General features: G+C 39.9%; 1 protein-coding gene across 1 annotated transcript; it reads right to left on the bottom strand.

The window, feature by feature from the left end:
- Positions 1 to 2,171: 2,171 nt before the first annotated feature.
- Positions 2,172 to 14,336, bottom strand: slc35f1 (solute carrier family 35 member F1). The gene is made up of 8 exons (XM_041959136.1): positions 14,242 to 14,336; positions 10,223 to 10,398; positions 9,371 to 9,498; positions 6,948 to 7,107; positions 5,780 to 5,936; positions 5,096 to 5,148; positions 4,782 to 4,936; positions 2,172 to 2,405 (listed from the first exon to the last, which is right to left on the bottom strand). Exons 1-8 carry the CDS (start codon positions 14,334 to 14,336, stop codon positions 2,172 to 2,174), a joined length of 1,158 nt encoding a protein of 385 aa, XP_041815070.1.
- Between the last annotated feature and the right edge of the window lie 1,403 nt (positions 14,337 to 15,739).

Here is a 15,739-nt window from a genome sequence, read left to right as displayed (position 1 = left end):
ATAGTTGTACTGTTGTATGTCTTCTGTGGTTCTGGAGGAATTTTGTCAAGTCTAAGAAACTAACAGTGATGTCATCAGGACAAACTGGAACTGTGGACTTAGGAAGACTTTGGAAGGTGTTTACCTGGCAAGGAGGGTTGACTAGAGTTGCAAAGTGAGAGGGACTGCAGGTTTTGGAAGTGTTTTCATTCTGTGTTCCCATTTTAATTTCCATTTTAAATTATCTCCTCAATCTCAACACAGAAACACAAGACTGTCCAGGATAATGTAAAAATCCTATTTATGTTATGGCCACCGGTTTTAATTATTTTAACTTCAAAATCATGGTCATTTTTGCATTGCAAATGGGTCCAAATACTCCAATACCCAGGCCACCATTGGCATGGAGGAGAGGCAGTCAGGTGCAATACAGTTTTTACAAATTCAAAACACTTTATTACATTTGACAACAAAGTTAAGGAACTCACCCACAGTTCAACCAGAATGTTAAAGTAAATTGATAGACCTCTGCCTTTGACGTTTTATCAGAGATGAAAGTAACAGTCCAACGTCTTTTTTACTGCTGATTTAACTGGGAGAGTTTCATGCCCATCTAAGCAGTAGTGTTCCAACTGTGAGTCATATCAGACTGTCTTTGAGAAAAATGAATGGGACTTTTACTTTGAGAACCAGGGGCACACAAAATAACTCCTTCCACTTTGCAAGTCTATAAAGGACACTATTAAGTTGAATTATCAGAAGTGTAGAATCCATTGTTTATAAGATGCCCCACACTAGATACTAAATGTCTGCATATCTAACCTCTCTGTCTTCACTTTTTTTAGTCTGTTATGTTGTTAAGCCAAATATCCTGGCTTCATGAAAGTTAACCACTAAACCACTGGAGTACCCCTTTAAAATCTATTTCACATCTGACTGACTGTCAAGAGATACTGCAATAGGGATTATATGGGGTTTTGTTGGGAACAAGTCTTAGCTGCAGCATTCTGAAAAATTAGAATCTGGTGATTTTCTTTCATTAGGAGACGAATACATCAAGTTAAAAAAATATCTAAATATGTCGCGATTACTGTATGGACAACCTTCTCCTGGACTGAGAAGGATCAAATCGATGAAATGTAGTCTTTAACATTTACTGTGCACCCAGCCTTGATTTTATTTTGAGAAATCATTTTTTCTTTACCAGAAGAACTAATCCAGGGTCACTGCCGGGATTCCAAAGTCATGAGTCCAGCTACCCCAAATGCAACTCAACCCCACCACCTGACCAGACACGAAAAAAAAGTCTTTATTTTTTATTCTTTATTATTCTTTAATATTTATTGATTTTATCATCTGTAAATGCTACTTCTCAAGATGAAGCTCTAAATGCTGTTTTAACTTCATCACACTGTCAGAATGACATTCTGATTTTTTGGTGTAAAAGTAGTCAAACTTAAATATATTAAGTCTAAAATTATTTGTACCAACCTATAAAATATCCACCATGTGAAAAATACACAGAGGAACCTTCAGTAGCTTCAAGTGGTATGGCCCTGATGCAATATTTACATACCAGCATCACTTTGTATGATACAAAGTTGGTAAATGAACTCAGTGAACTGTAGGGGGACTTATATTCTTGTTTCTCCCACTACAATGTAAGTAAATTTGAATCCAGTCTGTATTACCTACCAAGCTTGTTATTGAATGTGAGCAGGTGGATTTAGAAAACCTGTAGGATGTAAAACTTTAGCATATACATGGGTATGAAGCACAAAATTTTTGACTGATATAAAAAGAAAGCATGATATTAAATAAAATTACAATGCCATCTATTTATATGAATGAACATTTTCAGTCACTACTGTCTGCTGTGTTTGATCACAGTGAATTCAACATTTTCACTCACTTTGCTATTTAATTACATTCTGGCACGTCATTTTAAGGTACATTATTTTGGTACATGAATTTCTATCAATTTGGTCATTGAGTGGGTGGAGACTCCATCCATCAATACAGGCCATAAAATGAAAACCTAGACCTACCTGGGTGATCACCTAGCTGCACTGTTCAGCAGACTAGGTACAGTCAGCAGTATTTCTCTGTGTACAACTGTGAGCAGAACCTGGAGGCTACAGCTTACTCACTGAGCCACCAAGTTTACAGACTAAACTCCCTCCCACATTATTTTAGGCTACACGTACAGGAAGCTCGTCTCCTGCCTCTGGGCTCAGGCTGGTGTAGGTTACGGAGGGCTCCAGGACTCCAGGACTGAGCGGGGGCCTGTTGGTGGCTGGCTGGCTGGCTGTGTTCCTGAACTGTTTGTAGACTCGTGGGTCCTGGGCCACATAGGTAGATGAGGAGGAGTACAGCACCAAGCCCAAGGCAATAATGAAGAATGACAACAGATAGAGGCCAGAGAACTGCAACAAAGAGACAGACAGACTTCAGCCTAAAGGCTGTATTTCTACAATGCTTCTTTATGCCAGTTCAAATCTTATCTTGTAAACAGAAATCGCTGCGTAGGGATCAATAACATAGAGACACCATGTCCCATGCTTAGCGGTGATGTCAGTGTTCCTGCGGGATCCATCCACTTCTGTGTATGTACAGAAATGATCTGCCTTTAGCATGTATTGCAGCTGATGTTGAAATGTATGCTTCAGTTTTTTATGTATCAGCTCAGAACCTACAAGTGGTTTCAAACTTCAATTTCCTTTGTGTCACCTTAGCCCTGCCTCTGTGCTTCAAGAAAAAAAAGGTAAATGGGAATGGACTGTATTAATATAGTGCTTTTCGAGTCTGATGATCACTCGCTTTCACAACACAAGTCTGCATTCACCCATTCACACTCACATTCATAATACGTGGCTAGATAGATAGATAGATAGATAGATAGATAGATAGATAGATAGATAGATAGATAGATAGATACTTTATTTATCTCCAAGGAGAAATTTGCATTTTTTTTTTTTTTTTTAAAGGCCACCTGTGAGCTTTTAACCATTCACACACACTGACACACCAATGGCACAGCATCAGTAGTGTGAATCAGTGAATTCAGTATCTCGCCAAAGGATATCAAACCATCAACCTTCTGAGAAGTGGACGACCACTCTACCTCCTGAGCCACAGCCGTCCTTTGTATGTATGATATGCATGTTGTGGTAAAAGATGTTTATTCTGATTGACATGGCCTTAGGGACTGGAATTAACCAGGCTCTTCTATAAATGAGTGGATTTCCTAAGACAGACACAGGGCCATTTTGTAATTTGAAATTAAAACAGGATGGCATTGTTCAGCCATACTGTAAACTGACTTCTGCCTTTCATTTCAACTTTGTCAACTAAAGACTTGACACAGACTCGTTAATAGACTTTTCATGATTCTTTGTGACAGTCACAAACTAGGAAAGAGATCACATTTCCCCCATATTAGCTTCTCTCCCCTGTTCCCTGTAAAATATAGAATTAAAAATTCTTGCAGGCTTACTTGTGGTTCCTTAAGTCTCCAATAACAATACTGCCATTGGTATTGGATAGCCTTCAGCTATCAAACTCCCCCGTAGAACCATCTTCCAGCCTCGGCCTGGGGGCAGACACCCTGTCTACGTTTAAGAGTAGGCTTAAAACTTTCCTTTTAAAGCTTCCAGTTAGGGCTGGCTCAGGCTTGCCTTGGACCAGCCCCTAATTATGCAGCTATGGGCTCAGATTTCTGGGGAACTTCCCATGATACACTGACCCCCCCTCCTCCTCTCCCTCTCCATCTGCACATATTCATATCCCATTAATACATGTTAAAAACTTGGCTTCTCTTTGTGCTTTCTAATCTTGTTCGTTCCCATGGATTGTGCGCTTGATTTGTAAATCATGGTTGTGATTACTGCTGTGGCCCTGTTTGACGGCCACTGCAACTGTTATTCAGTATTGGTCATAAATTATTATTATTATTATTATTATTATTGCTGTTGTTGTTGTTGTTATGTACATATATTATAATAGCTTCTCACATATTAGTATATACATATATTATCATATTATTATATTATACTAGTTCTGACTATGACTATGATAGATGTCATTATTATTGTCATTGCTATGTATATTGCTCTCTCTCTCTCTCTCTCGGGTATCTGTGCATGAAAGAGTATGGTCTCAACCTGCTCTGTCTGGAAAGTGTCTTGAGACAGCTTTTGTTCTGATTTGGCACTGTCTTTGTGTCCTGTATAGAGACTCTGTAGTTAACAGGGGACAGGCTTGACTGTCAGTTAACTGTTACTGCGACAGTCAAAGCTGAACAGTGTACAACAGATTTGTCATTGCACTCATGTGGCACTAGCTGCGTTTCCATTACAGTTGTTCGCAAAATAAAAGCGATATTTCTGAAATTTCGGCAAAGTTCAAATGCTATTTGCAGGTGTTTCCATTGAACAGTGAAAATTCTCTGACGTCCCATGAGATATCATTTTGAGGAAATGGCCGAAAGTGTTTTTCGTCCGCTGACCTTGGTGACGTGTAAATGCGAAAAAAGTGTTTCCATTACACTTTTGCGATACACTTTTATATCGATATTTGAGAGGAAATATAGGTGTTTCCATTACCAGTTTTTTATTGCGATATTTAGGATTTGCGCATTTCTAGGGGCAATGGAAACAGAGCTACTGTCAGATTCATGATGGACTGTTAAAAATAAATCGATGCAGATACCGTCTGTTTATTCAACATATTCTTCTTCCTTGTCAAGACATCTTTTGACCTGTACATCACCAAATGAATGCTTCCTGGCAGTTTGGTCTTACCTTGTAGTGAAAGAGGAAGAGGCCACAGAAGAGGCTGTATAGGTCAGCAGTGAGCAGAGAGAGATTGACTGAGGTGGCACTCGTTCTCTTCATCACCACTGGCATGAAGCTGTATAGGCTGAACATGAAGGCACTGAAACCAACATAGAAAAGACCTACAAACACACAGAGACAGCAAATGATTTTACATTGCATTTACACTGCTATTTAAGACAACTTTTGGATTACCTCTCGATTACATTGTGTGGTAATATTACTTGTGTGTATGAATCCATGTTCTGTGTATGCATATGTGTTTGTATGTGCACGCTCACCTATTTGCCAGTCCCAGGGTACCTTTAGCAGTTCCTTGTGTTCCATGATGGCCCTACAACAGAGCCCATACAGAGAGAGAAGAGGGTCGTATTCCACATTCTCTGCACATACAGTACAGATTTCATGGTATCTACTAAGATACTAAGGTTGTCCCACTAAGCTGTACAAGTGTGTTTATAGACAGTCTCTACATGCATTGGTCCAAACCACTCCCCCTGCTTTATACACACCTGTTACTGATAACTGTGGAATCCCTTTGTAGGATGTAACATGATAACTAACTCATTCATGGTATTAACACTCACTTCAGGCTTCATATTTGCTGGTAATCACAACAATGGAGAATCCCAATGAAGCCCTTGAGCTGCTTGTCCAGATTTGTGGGAATAATCTGGAACTCTGTCTTCTGGACCTCTGTCCAAATTTCAGGACATTAATCTGTCTTGTATTACTTAGGTTAAAGTCTTGTTTATTTTCAATAATACATTTTAAGTTGGAAATAGATAAACTCCAATAATTACTCTGAAATGTGGTATAAAGCAGAATAACAAGAAAATACTCAAGTAAAGTACATTAACATCGACATTGTACAGTACTTGAGCACTGTTAGTTACTTAGTTACTTTCCACTACTCTCTAGCTATCATGGGGTATATCTCTATCTATCCCACCCCAAAAACTCACAGCTGGATGCCACTGAAGAAGGATCCGAAGAGTCCCATCATACCAAGAAACTCAACTCGGCTCAGGTTCTTCACGATGAACTCCTCACAGACATTGGAGATCCCATACAGTGTTGCTCCTCCCAGAACCAACAGATCCCCAAACAGCTTCTGCTCTCCTACACAGATGAGGGAGATTTACAAGAGACATTGACAGAAGGAACAAAGCATGAGCAAGACTGCTTTAAGCAAATGAGTAAGAGACTTACAATGTTGCGTTATTGGTTAATCGCTATGTTGTAAGTTTATTTTGAAAAGACAGGCTTTATTTTGAAAACAGGAAATACATGTCAGGTCAAGTGACTTGCCTATAACCAGGAAGTGAGGAGAAGTATGCTCCAGAGAAGCTGTTTTTGTTAACAATTTCATCCTGTTGAATTTGCTGCATCTTCTGCTCTTTGATGGCATCATACAGTATTATGTTGTTAATTAGCACAGATGATTATTTTGTGATAATGTTTACTTTTGAGAAGTTTATGCAGGGAGTCTGTGTCGTCATTATAGTCACTGACCACTCCGCTACAACTGTTGTCAAAATGTGAATCAATAGTTGATAATAATCTAAATATCTAAATATGCTATGTTAAAATACAGTGGTTTACAAATAAATAAGTAACAAATACATGAAAGGTAACAGTTAAAAACAAGCACTTTAGTTCATTTAGGAATCAGTATATTTTCATTGTATGCGTGCAAGCATAAAAAAGAAGCAATTTTATTTGTATTCATTGTATGTTTTGTCTGTTCTTAGTTTTACTCTTTCTTGCGTCAATAAACCTGTGGACAACGGACGACTGTCTTCAGAGTCCTGATGTCAGGAGTTTCTCTGTCTGCCAAAGTGTATCATAGTAGGCTACTTATTCTGAGGGCAGAATATAAAGAAATCCCAAGAAATTGGCAACATCTTAACACATCTGCACCCTGAGCTTGAACATGTGCCTGTATGTACAAGTATGATATGCCATATGCTATAGATATGCCATGTCAAGGTCAGGAGTGCTTATGTGTTTTCTCAGAGTAAAACTTAAAACTATCTGTATCTTGAAGCCTAGATGAGCTGATTACCATCAAATATACATTTGTAGTGCTGTGTACTGCAAGTATTTATGTGAGTGTGTGTGGGTCCTCACCAACGCCTTGCTGCCGACCAAGTAGAACGTCGGCTCCCACCATGCAGCCAATACCCAGCAGACACAGTCCTGCCCCAACAAAGTGGACAGCCTTGTACCTCACCAAGAGAAAGAACCAGGACAGCAACAGAACCACTGGGATGACAAAACAATCTAACAGCTGAGAGGACAGACAGAGACACAGAGAGAAACACATGCATGAGTTCTTTCATTTAGGATTCAGTTACCAACTCCCTCTGCCTGAACAACTACCTGCCAGCAGCACTCACCTTCAACCATCATAAAGTGCCCTGAGCGGTTAGTCAAAATTTTTATCACCTCATCCTCCCTGACTCACTGGACCCACTGCAATTTATGTACACACCAACCAGTTATAGAGACAACACCATTACCCTAGCCCTCAACACTGCCCTCTCCCACATGGAGCAGAGGAATACACATGAAAATACCGTTCAGTGACTACAAATAGTCCAGCATTCGATGCCATTGTACCATCTAAGCTTGTCTTCAAGCTCTGAGATCTGGGACTCATCACCAGCATATGTAATTAGATCTTGAACTTCCTGATGGGTAGACCTCAGGCTGTGTGCTCAGCCCACACCTGTACACCCTGCTCATGCACAACTATGTGACTACACACACCTCCAACACAATCATCAAGTTTGCTGATTATACGACCGCCATCTAGAATCAAAAAGCTTGTCTATCAGTGTCAAACTGAGTGTTTTTGTTTGCTTCATGGGATCCTGAAGAGGAATTCTTATCGACCCCTGGCCTTGGCAGCCTATATGTCAAAGTATCCTTGGGCAAGATACTGAACCCCAAATGCTCCTTGTGTGTTTGTGTGTGTTAATGACGAGCAGGTGGGCTAACTACCATTGTGTGAATGGGTGAATGCAGGCTTGTGTTGTAAAAGCGCTTTGAATGGTCGTCAGACTAAAAAAGCACTATATAAGTCGTCCATTTACCCGTTCATTGGTAGTTGAACTGTGGGTTCACCCGTTCTACAGAAACTAATACTACAAAGAATCACAAAGCTTGTCTATTAGATGCAAGAGGTGTCACTTGGGCTTTTTTTTATCAGCCAATTGTTGTATTGAGCCAAAGAAGAGGGTTTTTTGTTGAGATAAGGACTGATTCATTGTTCATATTTCATTTGTTGAACTGTGGGTTTTGTATGGAGCACTGAGGTCTTTTCTAGTTCAGTATCTAGTTATCATTGTGGATTTTCCATGTTTTTTAGGAGTCTATTCACACTGATATGGACTTATAAAAATAGCATTCATTTCGTGAGAGAGTGAAATCATTAAACATTAATTGGCTTAAATAAATGCAACTTAACTAATTAAAATCATACAATATTATCATAATTTCAATACATAAATTTAATGTTATATAATTTGCTAGTGACTTGAAGAACTCAAGAATGGGTGTGTGTGTTGGTTGGTGGTGTAGGGGCATGGCAACGCTCCCACTGGGCTATGCCCCATTAAAAAGTAAGAAATTATTGAATGCACATATGTATATGTGTCTGTATTCATATCCTGTCTTTACCTCTCCAGAACTGGTTCTCATTGAGCATATACATTTACTACATTACTGCACAACCTGTCGTACAGCCATTTTATCCTACTGTACACCAATCTACAATAGTATTATACATGATACTACATTTTATTTTATTCTATTTTATATAGTATTTTATTCCTATACTTTAATGTTACAACTTCTAACTGCACTGTTTTATGTCCAAGATTCCCTTTTTCTCGTTTCTCATTCATTTGTATGATTATCTTTACATACATGCTATACGAGCACAGCTGGAGGGAGAGTGAGAACAGGAATTGCATTGCCAACGACAGCTTCAATGTGATTGTTGTGCACATGACAAAGAACTTGAACTTTGTACAACAATATAATCTTCCCGTGTTTTTGAGCTGGGCAGTCATATTTAAATCACTCTAGATGCTCTGTGACTGGCCTGTCTGTCCTGAATGGATGCTGCCAGATCAGTTCTATGGCCCTTGCCTTTTCTAGACAGATACTGTATGTGCTGGCATACAGCCTTAATCTACTCTAAAATATTGGATTTGCGATGTGTTAATAGGCACTATGTAATGTGAGCCAGATAAAGGGATATTTCTGTGTTTTAGTATATTATTCCATTAGGGTAAGAGACTCTCAAGAGACAGATAAAAAATACCTCTTTCATACAGTTGATGTGTGTATAATAAACTGCCGATGCAGATTTGACTCTGTTGGTTTGATTTGGATAAACAAGTGTGCAGTCTTGCACATCTGTGAGGTTTGAGTTAAACATTTACTATTGTTCCAAGGTGGAGTTGTACTAACCATGACAAGGATGACAACATTCTGTGTCTGAGGGTAAACAAACTTTTACACACAAACACACACACACTAACCTGTACACTGGAGAGTGTAGTGTACTGGTAGGCTTTAAGGACCAGATAGTTGGCCTCTATGTCTATCAAACCCAGAATCATATAGTTCCACCAGCGCTGTTTCAGAATAGCAAGCAAGTTCCCTTCCCCTGGTAAGACAATAGAGATAGAGAGGGAGACAGGTAAAATAATGAAAGCATCAGTGAGTTAAATATACAACATATCATCAGAACAGAGAGGAGACATTATTTTTTTAGCTGTCCTACGAACATTCTGATTTGCCTTGTATGTAAAGTCCTTCACTGTTTCCAACTTTGAATCAAGAATCATGCAAAATGCATCTGCAATAATCTCATCCACAGCTAGGCTTCAGTATATGGGTAAGTTTTTTCAATATTCCGTTCTTCACTTATGTATTATGTGTATTGCTGTTTTGTTTATTGTAAAAATAAATGACATACTTTAATGGTGACATTTACTGCCATGCTGTCTAGCTGTGGGTGTGTTATAAATACTTTGTTTAAAGTGTGAAAATCTCTTTCCCTCTTTGTATAGAAAGCATAGGCTGAAGAAAATGCAATAAATAAATAATGAGAGAAAGACCATACACTCACTCTTGAGATACTGTATGTTGTGAGGAACATATGTTGCATTAAGTCACAAGGAATAGAATTAATAACAAAAAAAATAATTACTGAGTAAAGCACTGCGTGCAAAACAATCATCTGCTTTTAGAAATAAAATGCATCGATATTGGTGATTCTGGTTCTGCTATTATTTGTTACTGGATTGCAACCACAGTTTGTGGTGTTGCGCGCTCCTAGTTTCAACACACAGTAGTCTACACACACACACCTCAGTTTCTGTCTGTACCTTGCCTGACGGCCAGTGTGGTGGTGTAGACCAGAAACAGTAGGATGTAGTTGAGAAAGCTCTGGAACACCGGCGTGTTAGCGTGGAAGTCATCAGCCAGGTACTTGCTGGTCAGACCAATAGCACAGACTAACAGAGACAGGACCTGACCCAAGGCTAGGGTCACCAACAGATCCCTGCAGAGGAGAGGAGACATGGGCAAAGGGTAATCAATGTTTCATTATTTTAGAGCAGAAACATAAGAAACATAAGAACAAGAAGTTTCTGTCCACCTTACAAACCGCACTCGAGAGGCGACTTGTAAAATTTGAAGATATGAGCGCTTCCAGATGGCTGCAACTCTTGATCTAAGATTTAAGCTAGACTGGTGTAACAATGAAGAAAATAACACAATCAGAAACCTCCTTGCTGCAAAAGTTGATTCTCTATGTCCAAAAGCCACTTCTGACATGAATACCCAAACACGCAAACACCCCAGACTGTTTTCCTACATGGGCACTGAAACAACTTCTGTGCCAATTGATGCAACCTCACATGAGCTCCCAGCTTACTTGAGCGCCCCATGTTCGGCAGAGGGTACCAACCCCTTGTTGTTCTGGAGAGAAAACCAAAATCGTTTCCCAAACGTTGCTCTACTTGCATGCAAATATCTGGCCATACCTGCTTCCTCTGCACCTGTTGAGAGGATATTTAGTGTTGGTGGAAAGATATTCCGACCAGAGCGATGCCGCCTCAATGATTAAACGTTTGAAGAGCTGATGATCATCAAATGTAACACTGTTACCCCATGAAGTAAATAACACACTTATTGCATTCACCACAGCTTTAAGTTATTTGATTATTTTAAAATGAAAATATTGTTTTTTAATATAAGTTTGTATGCTTAATAATAGTCTCTGTATTGCATTTATTGTGTTTCAGAATTCCATATCCTCTGGGGGTGGAGCCAATTCAAATTCAATTCACTTCCTGAATTGAACTGAATTCTGAAATTCTGATTTTTGTACAAGCCTGGTTTGCACTGATGTGTGATTTATCATACTTGTCTATTTCTGTTGCTATTTTTTTTTCCAACTGCTATTGCCTGCTGCTGTAATACCCAAATTTCCCCAGCTGGCAATTAACAAAGTCTAATAAAATCTTATCTTATCTTATCTTAACTAACACTGTATTAAGTTTACTCGACTGTGGTAAAATTGGACTGTTTTAAGTATACTAAATATACTGTAAATATACTAGTTATTTTATATTCGCTTACGTTAATCTTCGATTTAAAGTACAACTGTTATTACATTAATAGATTACAAATACATCTACATTGGGATACTACGTATTTTACTGCTTGAGCATTTTCAGTATGGTAGAAGGTAAATGGACTATATTTATGTAGCTTTTTTCTAGCTTAATGACTACACAAAGCCCTTTTTCAACACGAGTCAGTATTGACCCATTCACACTCACATTTGTACATTGGTGGTGCCACCTGCTCATTATGAGCAGTAACCATTCACACGCACACTCGCACACTGATGACACAGAATTGAGTTTGGGGTTCAGTATCTTACCCAAGAATGCAAGGTACTGTGACTGCAGGGACTGAACCACCAACCTTCTGATGGGTGGGTGACTGCTCTGCCGCCACAGCCACCCCTTTCAGTGTACAGTGCATGACGATTTCCAGTACACTTTAAGTGCAATACCTCTCCTAAAAATAGCCAACTACTGTACTTTTAGGTAGTTCTTGAGAATTTTCAATTAACTTTAATGTGCTTTAAAACTAAGGATGAACAGGATGTACTGTACATATATGTCCTCAGATATATTATGCATTCAATGTAGATTAATGCCTGTCTGTCCTTGAAATATTTGACACCTCTTCTTGTCTGATCCTTGGAAAATATTAGTGACTTCCTATTTTTCCTGTCGACAGTATGATACAGCATTGTGGATGTTCGATCCTACGATGATGTTTATGTATGAGGTAGGCATTTTATAGACATGCTTTTGTACATGTGTATGTGCTATGCTGAAGGGTAAATAGATATATACAGATGAGTGAGTAAAAATATGCTTTTGAATATGTCATGACAGCATAAAATTAATATACTTTTAATCTGTAAGTCTATTTTAAGTGCACTTAAGCAAATAGTATTCTAATACACTTCCTAGAAATATACTACAAAGCATTTGAGAGCAATTATCTAAAAGTGCACTTTAAATAAAGAACTTGAATTTTACAAAAAAATATATTTTACTGTATCTTATTTATTTAAAGTATGCTTTCAATCTTTAAAGTTGGTACACAATTGATATAAATGTACTGTAAAAATACTTTGAAATATACCTTAGGTACGCTAAAGTATATATTTTTTCACACAGGGTGTCTGAAGATTTGTCAGTTGACTTCATGAAGAAGGAGGCCAAAAGACATCTGTTAACTGTGGAGGTACCCAAAAATCCCAGGAGATCGGCAGGTTCTGAGATACTTAACCCACCCCGTCTGACACACCACAGTCAAAGTCAGTTGGATTTCATTTTTGCCCCCATTCTGATGTTTGGCCTGAACTGAATCTATTGATCATGACTGCATACTTTTATGCATTCACTTGCTGCAAAATGATTGGCTGATTATATATTTCCTTACCAAGCAAGTGTACAGTTATATCTAACAAAGTGGCCATTGAGTGTATTTTGCAACTGTAATATGTCATGCTCAGTATATATCTTTATCACAACCTTTTAATAACTAAAACTAAGGAATCTTCATCAAAAGGAAAACTAATATCAGCCAACATATCTCTATTGGCTTAAACTTTTATGTCAGTATCAGATAGACCCTATAATCCATTATCTTATTTTTGCTGTGATTAAAGGGCAGCACACTGCAAAAATGTATCTTGGGTTTGTCCACTGAAATGAAGAACTCTGAGAGACTGAAATTAATTCCCATTCGATTCTCCTCATCTGAATGAGGTGGATCACTTTGGCCTTTAGAATAGCTAATAGTGACTTGCAGCTACTTCTTAGCAGCTAGTTATGACTGGAACTCTTCGTTTGGACAAATCTGACGGACATGAGTTTATGTGCAACCTCTTTACTGAGAGGACAACCCAGTGTAGTGTTCATATCTATCATTCTATTATTTGTGTACATGTACTGTTTTGGGTTTGTGCTCTGTTCACTTGCCAGACATGTTGCAGGTGCTTGTATGAGATCCTGCTTTCGTCTGTCTGCTTACTTTCAACAGTTACATCTCTCTGTGCCTGTAGCGGCATCACCAGCACGCCCACATGCGCGCGCGCACACACACACACATGCACACACACAATGCATACAGTGACATGGGCCTGATATCTCAAATTCATCTTGCAGCCAGGCAGCCAGTTCAACGGCCCCATGCTCCACATTCACAAGACAGGGTAGGGATGAAAGAACAGCAAATAGCAGGGAAGGGTAGGGGACAAGGTGTGTGTGTGTGTGTGTGTGTGTGTGTGTGTGTGTGTGTGTGTGTGTGTGTGTGTGTGTGTAGTCCTTCAACAGTATGTGTGTAAGTGCATGAGAAATGCAAAAGGAGAGTGCGAAACAGTGAGAGTGAGGCAGGTACCTATAGATGAATGATGCTCAAAGATAATGACAGCAGCCATTGTGCAGCACAGCCTCACAACAGGCTGATAAAGCCACCACAGCAGCCCCCTCCTGTGCCAGAAGGCACCAAACCAGCACACCGTGTCCAGGCTCCAGTACCATAGTACAATAATGTCCTGACTCCAACGCTTTAACACACTCCACATGTGATGAGATGTTCACGCAAAGGGAAGATGTTGTGTGGTTATGTTGACATCTGTTGCACAACATGATGCAGCAGTAGAGTGGATGTGAACGGTCTGGTGTTAAAGGCTGTGTACGGAACAAAAGGCAAACGAGCTCCCCTGCCTGCAGATGTGCTTCCGTTCTGAATCTGTGTGGACTTAATACAAACGGACGCTGGCCTCGGATCAGTGCCGTCATCATCATCTTACCTGGAGAAGACCTTCCTGATCCGTTGGTAAAGGCTTGGCACCGGAGTACCCGTACCTCTGGGAACGCTCTCCACAGTGGAGACGACAGAAATCATGCTTTCACAGACCGATCGTTGATCAGCGCATTCTGCTCCGAGGAGGAGGAGGGGGGAGCAGGCTCACCTCAGCGGTGGCGGCGGCGGAGAAGCAGGATCCCGACCGATCTGCGGGCTGCAGGAAGCCGTGCAGTTCAGAGAGGACACACAGCAGTGCCGAGGAGCATTACTGTTCAGGTGGTACAAACCTACTGCTTAGATGCACGAGAAACTACGGGATTCAGAACCTAATCCTGCATTTGGGAGCTGATTTGACCACAAGGTGGCGTTCTGTCACACAGACACCCTCGTAGGATGAAGACGTAATGCATCAGCATACGAAGTGTCAATGTTTCACCCACAGCATGTCTGCTGGAAAAGTTTTTTTTTCGTTTCATCCTTACACCAACACCTTATAAGTCAACAATAACTACGTTTAAAAATTGATCACATGTGATTTAAAATTGGAATCATTTTGTGGGTCACTGCCTGAATTTTACGCGAGCCCACATTTCTCCCACGCCCCACCCATTGTGTTTTTTGTTTTACTTTTTTCAAAAATGTATTAATTGTGCAAACTCGCGTTACTGTACATTTGGATATTAACAATGTGCATTTTTTTGCAAAGGTTTATGTTTAACTCATCAACACCGGTGCCACCAAAGGAGAACAAACACTGGCGATCGGCTCTCAGGGAGGAGTGAAACAAGGGGCATTGAGCTGTTTGCAATCTGGATCCGCATCGCTAGATGACACTAAATCATACAGAGTGGTCATTTAATGCTGGCCGTTTTGTTTATGTTGTTTTCACACTCCTCTCACCTCTTGTACAGGTTGACAGCGGGTACGCAGAACTGTTTGGGATGGTCGGACTGAAGGTGGAGTTTTCTTGTTCATCACACATAGGGATGGTAACCTACTGAGCAAGTCAATTTCAAACCATCCTGAGTACAAGTCCACAAGCACAAGATTATGGTGCTTGTTTCATTCAAATATATCTGTGGCAACAACAGACCAGTGCAGATCAGGACCTGGATGTACTTTTGGTGGCTGTTTTTGTTGGTGGGACCTCAGGCTGTTACAGATACTGCATGCCTGAATGGCAGGCTCAATATCACAAACACCTTCCCTTGTCCTTCTCTTTCTGGATTCCACACCTTGGTGTCCTTTGTATGATGCTTTCAGATATTCAGAATGCAGGCATGCAGGAATACTGCTCTTCTCCCTTGAACAGTGAGTTCATCATGAAAACTAAAAAAATGGTCTCACCTCTATGGGCACACTGCTATCTGTCTTGAATGAAGCAGGTGGGTGTCTGGAGGGTGGTGTCTGCAGCTGTGTGCTTACACCGTTCCTTGAGCTGCTGTGGTGATATCAAGTGAACCAGCATTACCTCAAATTCATGCTGTTCCTCGTTTTGGGGA

Source organism: Chelmon rostratus, chromosome 18 (genome assembly GCF_017976325.1).
Source record: "Chelmon rostratus isolate fCheRos1 chromosome 18, fCheRos1.pri, whole genome shotgun sequence".
Taxonomy (NCBI): Eukaryota; Metazoa; Chordata; class Actinopteri; order Chaetodontiformes; family Chaetodontidae; genus Chelmon; species Chelmon rostratus.
The sequence above is the reverse complement of the archived record's forward strand: the minus strand, read 5'-3'. Positions and strand labels throughout refer to the sequence as shown.

Excerpts from the sequence above, each read along its gene's own strand:
- slc35f1 (XM_041959136.1), bottom strand. The coding sequence starts at position 14,336 with ATGATTTCTGTCGTCTCCACTGTGGAGAGCGTTCCCAGAGGTACGGGT. Across the intron at positions 9,499-10,222 it reads CACACTGGCCGTCAGGCAAG|GGGAAGGGAACTTGCTTGCT; the intron begins GTACAGACAGAA and ends TTGTCTTACCAG. Across the intron at positions 5,937-6,947 it reads TGGTCGGCAGCAAGGCGTTG|GAGAGCAGAAGCTGTTTGGG; the intron begins GTGAGGACCCAC and ends TCATCTGTGTAG.